Source organism: Triticum aestivum, chromosome 5B (assembly GCF_018294505.1).
Source record: "Triticum aestivum cultivar Chinese Spring chromosome 5B, IWGSC CS RefSeq v2.1, whole genome shotgun sequence".
Taxonomy (NCBI): Eukaryota; Viridiplantae; Streptophyta; class Magnoliopsida; order Poales; family Poaceae; genus Triticum; species Triticum aestivum.
The window spans coordinates 639,814,840-639,826,190 of NC_057807.1; the positions used below are offsets into that span (position 1 = coordinate 639,814,840).

Consider the following 11,351-nt stretch of genomic DNA (forward strand, 5'->3'; position numbering starts at 1 on the left):
AGAATCATTATGTGAAGGAGTCCAAGCCAAAAAGTGAGCTCCGCCCAGACCCAACACGTGTAGCGGTAGTGACAAATGAGGGCACATTCCACAATTCATCCATCCACGTCAGAGCAACCTATTGGCCGTCCAGACTCTATCTTGAATTACAAGCCAGGCAAGAATTTGCGCTTGGGGGAAGCCCAAACCCTCCAAACCATGGTGAATATGAGCAAGCTTTTCACATAGGTTGGCGAATTCCTGGATGTGCTCCAAGGAAATGCCAATTCAGGTGTCAATTTGACAAATCCAAGAGTTAGCCTGCCGAGTCATGCTAACCGTGCAACTCTTTTTGCAAGAGAGGTTGATGATCCCTTCTTCATTGATGGCTCGGCTGTTCCTGGGGCTGTCCTTCACAAAGACTGTGGTGAGATCGTGACTGGGGTGGCTTGGGCACTGGGCCATCTGCTCTACGCACCACAGCGTAAGCGTTAGCATTATTAAAGGGACTTGAATTACCGGAGCAGCTAGGGTGTGCACACATGTTGGAACTGAAATCGCTGGAGCTTGTGCAATCTTGCAATGGTATATTATTGAAGTCCGGAGTCCCTTTGCGGCGATTATGCATGAATGCGTTCTTAGAACTCATCGCCTCTGATCGATCTCCTTCCAACATTGTCCAAGGAATGCAAACTAAGTGGCGCATTCTTTAGCTAGGCATGCTTATGATTCTATATATTCTACTCTGTTTTGGGATGGAGATTCCCCTAGCTTCATTATTCCTCTTGTAATAAACAATGGCATAGCTTATTTCGTAGTAAAATGCGCCATGAAGCATTCCCATAAAAAATGGTGTATACAAGGCCAATTACAAGTACGCCTGTCAGCACCGGTGTGCACCCCTGTTAAGCCTGATGAGCCAAGTGTCTACAAGAATTGACCTTCAGGTTCAGTTAACGGGCGACCATGATTGCATCCATCTGAGTGGGCATAAGACCATGAGTGGGATAGGGCCAATAAAATGACCATTTTTAATTGTTAAGCTTTTAACTTTACAATTCAACCACTGTTACTGCAGTGAATCATTGCACTCAAACCATATATATGTCGATTCCTTCTGGAAAGTAGAATTCCAGATGCAAACCTAGAGTAACTAGTTCTCGTATCTCTTTTCTCCTCTTGATCGCCTCTCTACCGGAGAAATGCATAAATCCTAGCCATGTCCACACCATTTAACTGTGTAGTGCCTCCCCCTGATCTTCTTCTGTTATCACGAAACCGAATCCCACCGGTATGAGAGAACAAAAAAGCAGTGCAATCATCTTGTAGGGGTCCTGCACATCAGGATTCCAGTTGAAATATCGCGCCACGAATATCCAAGCCATCATAGCGATGCTCATCGCGGCCATGAAACACTGCAAAACAATATACACAGCGAGGTTGTAAAGCAAGCCTGACAGATACAGATAGCTACAGAAATCCATGGCCTGTGATGCGTGGTTAAAGAAGTATAAATGCACGAGCGAAGAATCAAACATCTGAGTTTTCTATCTACGAACTGATAGATTATTGCGGAGGAAGCACAGTATATAGGAAGATAAATTCAAAGGGCCAAAAGGAAGGCTGTAAAATCAGGTTCAGTTAACGGAGATTGCATCCATCTGCATGGGCACTCGAGCGAGAAAGGGCCAATTAAACAACCAAAAGTTGTGATGGCTCCCGGGACTCCCGGCACAACCAAAAGTTGTGATGGCTCCCGGGACTCCCGGCACCCCCTAATTAGGTCGTGCAGTCCCGTTGAGATTTGTGCTGGAGTTTGACTGGGACCAAGCCATTTGCAGATTCAGCCAACTTCGTCAGCCCATTTATGCATGTAGGCGCCTAGTAGGGTAGGGTATAGGGCTGAGAAGTGGCAGCAGTTGTGCGCTAGTATTTCCACAACGGTTCCATTCACTGTAGTCACGTGACCACCGATGCACCCTCTAGTGTTGATTGACCAAGGCAGCATCCTCATCCGGTCAAACAAGACTTATGACTTAATCTAAAATAAATTATTGCATTCAAATCATTTTGCGTGACACACATTTAAATGTTCTGCTAAAAAGAGAGATGAAAGTTCATGTTTTTAGTGTATTTTATTAGGATACGTGCGTTGCACGTGCACGCTTACTAGTAGAAGATAGAACGACCGCGGTTGACTACAGACTAGACAAGACTCTGCTCCTTTCCCTTCTCTCTCTTGCATTGCCTCTCTCTCTGCTCTTTTTTCCTTCACCCACACGCCTCTCTGCTCTTTTTTCTTTCACCCACACGCCTCTCTCTGTTCATCTTTTTGTCTCACAGACTCGCATACAGAAGCTACCTCTCTCCTCCTGTCTCACTCCCACTACTTCTTTCTCACACGTGAAAGTGATAAATCTTTGGGAGAAAAAATATGGTTGCTGTGATGGCTGATCTTTTTGTGTGACGTCCCACACGAATGTGCCACACTGCACTGTGCAATACCTCACAGATATGCGCTACACGCCTGGCCAGCCTCGCACCCCTGTGATCCGAAAATTACTAAGTCAGTGTGCAGCGCCTGAGAGCTAGGCGTAACACTATACAGTGTAGCGCCTAGCTTCTAGACGTTGCACTAGTGGTTGCTTCATTTTGTAGTGCAACCACTAGTGCAGCGCCCAGTGGCGGAGCGTAGTGGGGACAATTCCGGGCCCTGCCCCCCCCCCCCCCCTTCAAGAGGAAAATTTACCAAATACACTTACTTATCTGCTAATTGCTCTACCAATCGTCCGGCGTCTCCGATTATTCTAGCCTTTTCTATGCCATATACACTCATTTGGCCCCTCCTAATATTTGATTCACGCTCCGCCACTGGCAGCACCTGAGAGCTAGGCGCCACATTATACAGTGCAGCGCCTAGCTCTTAGGCTCTGCACAATGACTTAGCAATTTTTAGGCAGTCTGGGATGCAACGCTGGTCAGGCGTGTAGCGCCTATCTGTGAGGCGTTGCACCGTGTAGTGTGGCGCCTTCGTGTCGGACGTCACACAAAAAGGTCAGCCGCGTGAAATAGTTTCACGGACAGTTCATTCTGTGATTTGATTTCGTCCACAGATCAAATTTGTCAAATTTGCCACAGAAAGTGGTCATACATGCGTTAGTTGGCTAATCCTGCAGCACTGCAAATCACAAACGATGTGGCAGACTAGGGACCGGATCACGAGGCAGGAGAGCCATATAGAACGGTGAAGATAATGGGGTGTCCATACACCCGGGTGTTAAAAAACCAATCTCATTAAACAACTATAGTTAGCCTATCTCCCTTCTCCTTCTCTCGATCCCCTCTCTACTGGGAGAAACGCACGGGCTTAGACAGTGCCTACTGCCTACCCTTAGCACGTACGTGTGTCCTAGCCCTAGGTCTAGGCATCTTCTTGTGTTAACATTAAAACCGAGTCCAACTGGTATGAGAGCAAAAACGATAAGTCCTATCATGATATAGGGATCCTGTCCAAACTGAAATATCGCCTCACGAATATCCAAGCCATCATTGCGATGCTCATCGCGGCCGTGAAACACTGCAAAACTATATACACAGCAAGGTTGTAAGCAAGCACGACAAATACAGATAGCTACCGAAGTCCATGGACTGATGTGTAGTTGAAGGATCGAATGCACGAGTGAATGATAGATACTGAAATCCATGGATCGATGCGTGATTAATAAAGAACTAAATGCCGAGCGGAGAATCAATCATTTGAGTTTTTTTTATCTATGAACGGAGGAAGCACGTTATGTAGGAAGATAATTCAGAGCCTATCAATAAAAAAAAGGAAGATGATTCAGAGGGGCAAAAGGAAGGCTGTAAAAGAAAAAGGCTTATTTAGAGGGGGCAGTGCAAGGATAACTCGAAGGTGGTCTGTCTAGTGCGTACCCTAGTGAAGATCTTGAAGTATTTCCAGACTGTGGGGTTGGGCGGTGGCCGTTGACGGAGGCGGACGCCTTCTTCCATCCGGCGGATCTGCTCTTCGTATGGTAGACTACTGTACAGCAACGGCCGGTGAGGGCCAGCGGGTCGAGGCTGGCTCCTGTCAGAGGAGGGTATGTAGAAGCCGCCGTGGCCGCCGAAGAACCAGTATCCCATAGACGGAACACGCCGGGCGGCCGGCGAGAGCAGATCGATCCCGGCCGGTGAAGTCCTTGGGCTCGTGGTTTCGGATCTGGTGTCCGGGGCGCGCGTGGGGATTATTAATCCGGGAAACTTACGCTGGCCGTACCTCTGCTGAACACAAGCCCAGCGCCCATTTGTTTCATCGTAGGTTAACGTGGAAAGTTTCCTCAGAAAAAAAAGGTAAACGTGGAAAGTTCCTGCCAAGCTATCTGGAAAAAAAACGTGGAAAGTTCATGCTAAGCTATCTCTAAAAAAACGTGGAAAGTTACCTTACAAAAAAGACGCCGATATCCACCACACGTGTGGCATAATAGGCATTCGCTCATACATCGTATGTGGCATGAGCGGGTGCAGCACACATGGGCTGTGTGTGGGCGAACAGTAGAATTGCCCACACGTGTGGGCGCAGCTACTTCATGCCACACGCCCAACAAGTACTACTCATCCTCATCCCGCATGTGTGACACGAAGCAAATATGCCCACACGTCCTGGCGCAGCAACAATAGATACCCGCGAGATGACGATTTAGTTGTCATCCGAGATGGCAGATGTAGTTATCCGAGATGGCAAATATGGTTGTAAAAGCATGGCAACTCTCTCTGTTTTGGTTAACTATAGTTGTCATGTCTAATTTATGGTAGTTGTCGCGTGTAATCAAACCATAGTTGTGGTGTGTGATTAACTACTTGCCACATATCACTAGTAGAAACCGGAGCTTTAAAACCGGTTCGTAAGGGCCTTTAGTGTCGGTTCTGCAACCGGCACTAAAGGGTGGAGACTAAAGGGTGTCACCAACCGGGACTATAGGTTAGACCCCTTTAGTGCCGGTTCGTGGCACGAACCGGTACTAAAGATTGGCCTTTTAGTACCGGTTTGTGCCACAAACCGGGACTAAAGGGGCTCGTGGGGCCCCGGCCTGACGCCAGCCTACCACCACCCCTTTAATACCGGTTCGTGGCACGAACCGGTACTAAAGGTTCAACACGAACCGGCACTAATGCATAGCCGTTCGAACCGGTACTAATGGTACCATTAGTACCGGGCCAAAATCAAACCGGGACTAATGTGTCTCATATAAAGTCCTTTTTCTACTAGTGTATGGTTAAACAATAGTTGTCATGTGTGTTTATCTAGTTGCCATGTATGTTTACCTCATTGGCACGTATGCGCAATTGCAGTTGCCGTTTAGCGACTGTCGTGTGGGCGAAAAGTAGTTCGCCCACACGCGCGTGGACTAGATGATGACTGTGTGGGAAGAAACTAGTTCGCCCACATAGCGCAGCTGGCAAACGCATGTTGTGGGGCGTGTGGGCGACCTCTCCAACGCTCACATCGGCCTTGTCCTATGTGGCACGCGAAAACTACCTCGGTGTGTCAAAATTCGTGCAAACTTAATTACACGGTGATCCAGACATGTGGGCGAGTTGCAATGTTGCCACACGTGTGGACGTTAGTGTTTTCGTAAAAAAAAAAAGATAAACCTGGAAAGTGGCGGTGAATAGCCGATTGTCATTCCTTCGGAGCGGACATTCCCTCGGGGCAACTCCAACCCGATTCATCGAATCGCTTGTAAATGCTTAGAGTATGCTCTTCGGACACTTTTTTGAAGGGTGTCCAGACATTTTTAGTCATTCAATGTTGTGCATCAAACGAACGCTGCCCAGTTCAAGCATCCAAAATCTTGCGAACCAGAAGCAAAGCTGAGGAGGTTTGCAGCTGTTCGACATCTGCCACAAGGTCAACACAAAGACCAACAACGACTGCCGCTGCAAACAAAAGAATATGGACAAGGATGTGGCGGCGGCCAGTCACCCAACACCTCCTTCGCCAGAGCGTGTCGCTTGGCTAGTGTGAGTCATGCAATCATCGCCCTAGCCGGTGCAATTGCATCCTCCATACTACTACACCACCCAACAACTCGGTCCGGGGCAGCAGTTCGCGTCCACCGTCACCGCCGGCCATGAAGTGTCGTTCAACATCGAGCTCAAAGCCGGCTAGACCTTCACAGAGCTTCAGCCGCAGTCGTTGATACTTGTCTGTTCAAAAATGTCGGTTGTGCCTCCCTCGCCCTTCGGTGTGCAGTCTCTGTTTACCGGAATGTCTCAATCGGGCACGACAACTGATGTGGAGGAGGCACTGATGAACACCATCCATGGCAATGGCGGCCACATAGACAGGTAGGTGGATGACTCCCAACCAAAGCCGGACACCCAACGGATGCACACCCAGATGTCGGACAACCAGTAGACGCACACCGACCGACATCCTGATAGTGATCTAGATGACTTCTAGCCGTCAGGTGCCGACCCAAAGAAGAGCGGAGAAATTTTCGACATGAAAGATGATGAATTGTTGGTTGAAGCATTGTTGTCTCATGGCATAGAGCAAAGGGGCGGTATCTTTTGGACCCTATCACAATGGTGCATGTTTTGGGTTCCATGAGCAAAAGCAATATGAACCCTATCGCAAGGAAGGGATTCATAATTGTAGTTTGAAGTCGCCCACTCATCTGGCCACCAATAAGTATTGCGGCTTTTACAAACAATTTTGAATCCAGTGGCCAAGTGGCATCGCACTCACCGAGCTTGTAAGTTTTTTCTTGTTCTATGTGTTGGTTAGGATATGCAACATGTGTTGAATTTGGCCAGATATGCTCTGTGTGTTGGTCATTTGGCCGAATATGAAGCATGTGTTGGATTTGGCCGAATATGCTCTGTGTGTTGATCATTTGGCCAGATATGCAACTTGTTGATATGGCCTTTTTTCTAGGTTGTCTGCGCATGCACATTCTTCTTTATGACAGAGACGAAGGAATTCATCTTCATGCATTGTTGGTTGAAGTTTAATGCACACCCAAGTGGCTCAACAGCGTTTCCAATTCCATCAAGACCGTCGTCGTCGCTAATTAAGATGGAGATGGTTATCCAACAAAAGAAGGCCTTGCTCCATCCAAAAGGATGGCTAGGAGCCAGGGGAGTAAATGGGAGAAGCGAAAAGGGACGGCAACCAAGATGACATCGAGGTTTGAGTACATGATGGAGAAGAAGAATGAGACATGCGAGTAAGTGCAATGACGCTAATGAGGAAAAGAAGACCGAGAGGTGTGACATGTTCAAGAAGGCGCAAGACAAGAAGATGAAGCTCAAAAAATAAGAAGATTGATGCCAAGATATTGACCATAAAGATGTCAAACTTGGCTCCCGATGCGGCAAAGATTATGCAAGAGTATCGTGTTTGCATGTTGAAGCCCTACGCAGACGCTTCATATGAGCCAGCCAAAGAGTGAATTGTTTGGCATGGACAATCGGACTGGGAGGCAAAAATTGTCGTATTTTGCACGGACAGCCGAACTACCATCTTTTGGGGTCGGTTGGATGTAAAAACTTGTTGAACATATGATACCTTTTGGTTCTGATTGCATATATTTACATCTAGTTATATGTATGCAAATTTCTAGAATTTTTTACGTTAAATCATACTACCGAATTTAAAGGGTAGTATTAAAATTTATCCAACTATTGATATTGTTCACCTCAAAGATTGGTTCGAGGATAGCTTGGTAATTTGCTAATCTTCGTCTCTGCTTAGACTCTCGCCGGCACGTGATTCGTTTAGGGCCTAAGATCTATCAATCGAGCAGGTAATTAAACAGAATTAACCGATTGCTATTGTACGCTCTCATCTCCCCTGTGCCAGTCCCAAGTTGCGCTGCTGCAGGTGACAAGCGCAGGCAGGCCGGCTCATCCTGTTGAGCCGCCGCCGAAGGCAGACGAAGGGACGGCGACACGAGCCGCTGCTCGCCATGTCCATCAACACCAACAGATAAGGTACTTGGAATTCGGGAGCTTGCCATGCAAAACTATAGCATTATGAAACGCCCAACCACACTGCGTACCGATTTTGCTCGTGATGCTTCGGCGTCAATTCTGAATCAACTGTGAACTAATGATGAGAAATGGAAGGGGCACTAACCAGCACCATGTTCTCCCGCTCTCAATGGCGACGTGCTCCTTGCTCGGCAGCACGATCGAAGGAGAGCAACGTGTTCTCCTGCTCCCTCCCGTCCAGGCCCGCGCCCCCGGTAGCCCACCCACCGTGTCATCCCCAACCTGCTGCAGTCCCACACCACCCTGCCAGCGGCACGAATGGCAGCACCGGCGGCCTCCCTCTCGCCGCCGCTCGAGGTGTGGACTATCCGGCGGAAGCAGCTGCGGGATCTACAATAATGAACTGCCAAAAGTGCCCCTGACATCTGAATATACTGCCTAAATTACGGTGTAGTACTGCTATATCTGGACCGTTGAACCACAAAAATAAACGGCTTAAAATATTTTGATGTACTGTAAAAGGTCTTAATTTCTATTAATGCATATATGCATGTCAAATGAAGGAGGCCATACCAGGGGTAACATTTAGAGCATCGGGTCGGATGACCAGCTCCCCTACCGATGTCCACAGACACGTCCGGGCATGTCTGCGAATATTTGGTGTGTCCGTTTTGGTGAACCGTGTTGGAGTTGCTCTTATGTTTTCTGTGTCTAGTGGTTGTTGCCTCTCCTTGCGGCGCCGGCAAGTGGTACAGATTGGTGCTGCTCAAGGTTAGTGGCCCGAAGACGGTGGATTTCGTGTTCTTCCCTAGCAACAATGGCGGGATGCATCATATCTGGATCCATGTCATTGGCTACAAGACTATGTCATTGGCTTGGATTTTGGTTTGCTGGTGGACCGCCTTTTCCCTCGGTGTGCGTGACTTTAGATTGGTTGTTTGCAGGGGCTTGGGAGGACCTAATTATAATACTTTTTATGTGGGTTTTTTGGCAAGATTCCCTAAACACCTGCCATGTCCCGGTCTTTTGGTAGTTTCGGTATGTATGTGTGTAGTTGTACTCTATTTAATTTATTAATGTAATGTGTGAGGTTTTTTTTAAATATACGTAATGCATATTTGAGAACATATCTACATAGCCAGTGAACATATGCATCCAAACTAAAATGAAAACGAAAACAAAAAATATCTAAATATATTTAACAAATACAAATATACGTGTGGTATGAGATTTTGAACCAAAAGTTGTGATTTATACGGATGAATTTGTCATAGCCTTCAGATTCTGTGTGTGTGTGTGTGTGTGTGCATGTACTCCTAGTTGTATATCCAAAGCATGACAGTGTAATGATATTCAAAGTAATAGATAGAAAACAATCGGTTTTTAGATTATGCAATAATTTACTTGACTTTTTAAAATTGGATTTCACAGATGAAAAATGCTTCGAACATGACAATATTTTATAGGATAAAAATAGGTGATTTAGAGGAGAATACCTCAAGCAACACAGGCTTGAAAAAAGATGGAATTGAGATGTTTGTGGTTGGGAAAAGAGAAAACACCCATGTTTGTTGTTCGGAGAAGAGAAAACATCCATGTTCGTTGTTGGCTTGGGGAGGCGGCCGGCTGGGTGTTGTGAGAGCATCTGCAGCCGGGCCTTCTATTTTCTCTCTAAACGTCCGCTACATTCGCTCGGTCAGTGTCCGTTCACGAAAAGTTGACCCAATCAAACCCCTCACTTAGTCTCTATACGTCCGGACTGACCGGCACCCCTGAAATCGGTACCAAAGGTAGGGATGATATGAAGGTGCCCGGACGCTACCGGGCACCCCGCTCCAGGTCATAGCGGTCCCACCTGCATCCATCCGAAAATCTTCCTCTCTCATCTCTGCACCCAAATTTGTAGTCCCACCTCAGCGCGCAAGGCGGACGCTGACTGACTTAAATAGCCGCGTCGGTGGATGACAGCAAGCTTCTCTGTTGTTGCATAGGTCGATCAATTATCATCGTGTGAACGAGATAGCTTGACACTAGATTGCATTTCATCAACTGATGATTGTTCAGCGAGTGTCAAGTTCGTCTTGCTCATATACGTTCGTGTAGCCCTACCACGATGAAAGAACTTTTAATTTTGTTCATCGAATTTTTTCGACACATTGCGATTCAAAAAGAGCCATGCAAACATCAATGTTTTGTTTGTGAAGGAGATAGACCATGACTATAAATCTTTTCTGTGATAAGCATAGAAGATTCATAGTGATAGACTATCTCCTTAACAAAGGGTGCGATGATGACTGTAGCTTGTCGCTTTTGGATGACCCGGCTATTTAAGCCGGTCGACTAGCTCCTCACGCGGCGAGGTTGGACTAAACACCCGAAACCCACTGGCTCAATACGGATATAAAAATCTTAAGTATGAGCAATTTTTGGTGTTTTTTTACAGCCCCGTCGGGCCAATACGGACGTGATGATCGAAGTGCATGTGCTTACATGTATTAGCTGTTTTCAAAATAGGATTTATGGTTGCAAATAGTAAAATTTGAGGTTTGTCCGGTCACTTTCCATGGGCGGACACATATTTAGGTTGCGGCTGTGATACTTAAAAATGAACAAAGATCATGCCCAAATTTAGTTTTGAATCCAACTTTAGCTAGGTTGAAAATAAAGTTTCAAATTTATCTCAACTCTTGGTTGCATGAATGCAATGCACAAGCCAAAAAAAATCCCCTGCTCTCTGTAAATTACGGGTCATTACATGTACTCACTAGTGTGTGGTAGCCAATTAATTAATTCTATTATATAGCTGGGGTTTTCTCTTTTTGCTTGCAACCTGGTTTTTGTTTTCTCTGATTTTTTATAGGGCCATGGGAAGTTATGTGACAGCCTGACAGGTGGCTTGGCATGCAAACATGCTGACTTAGCGATGTCTCTCAGTTCGTTCCTCTAGATCTCAGTCGATTAAGACTTAACTAAGTCAAATTAAGTGATATACTAGTACTATATAAGAAGAAAAAGGGGAAGTAAAAAGAAAAAAAAATTGTAAGAATCTTCATGCAAGATGAAAGAAATATATCATCTGCCATAACGAAGTCTCTAGCAAAGCTGCAAAACTGCTACTAGCATATTTACAACTTTCCCTTATTTGGACAGTACGAGAGCATCTCCAATAAACGGTTCATATATAAAAATAACTAACTTTTGTAGCTTCCGGAGCAAAAAACGTTCCTGCAACAAATGGTCCAAATGTAAAAAGAAATACATCACCGCCTTCCGAAGATGTAAAATACAACAGTTCATGATGCAAATTTGCATCACGAGATACATCTGATGTAAAACTGCAGCCGTTCGCGAAACCACCAACCACCCGTTCATTT

At 46.1% G+C, this 11,351-nt stretch overlaps 1 protein-coding gene across 1 annotated transcript; it reads right to left on the reverse strand.

The window, feature by feature from the left end:
• Positions 1 to 984: 984 nt before the first annotated feature.
• Positions 985 to 4,249, reverse strand: LOC123117321 (uncharacterized). Its single transcript, XM_044538099.1, has 2 exons — positions 3,913 to 4,249; positions 985 to 1,394 (listed from the first exon to the last, which is right to left on the reverse strand). The coding sequence occupies exons 1-2, from the start codon at positions 4,120 to 4,122 to the stop codon at positions 1,212 to 1,214; spliced, it is 393 nt and encodes a 130-aa protein (XP_044394034.1). The 5' UTR covers positions 4,123 to 4,249; the 3' UTR covers positions 985 to 1,211.
• Between the last annotated feature and the right edge of the window lie 7,102 nt (positions 4,250 to 11,351).

Coding starts and splice junctions, on each gene's coding strand:
- LOC123117321 (XM_044538099.1), bottom strand. CDS start 4,122: ATGGGATACTGGTTCTTCGGCGGCCACGGCGGCTTCTACATACCCTCC. Junction 1,395..3,912: donor ACTTCAAGATCTTCACTAGG/GTACGCACTAGA, acceptor ATTGTTTTGCAG/TGTTTCATGGCCGCGATGAG.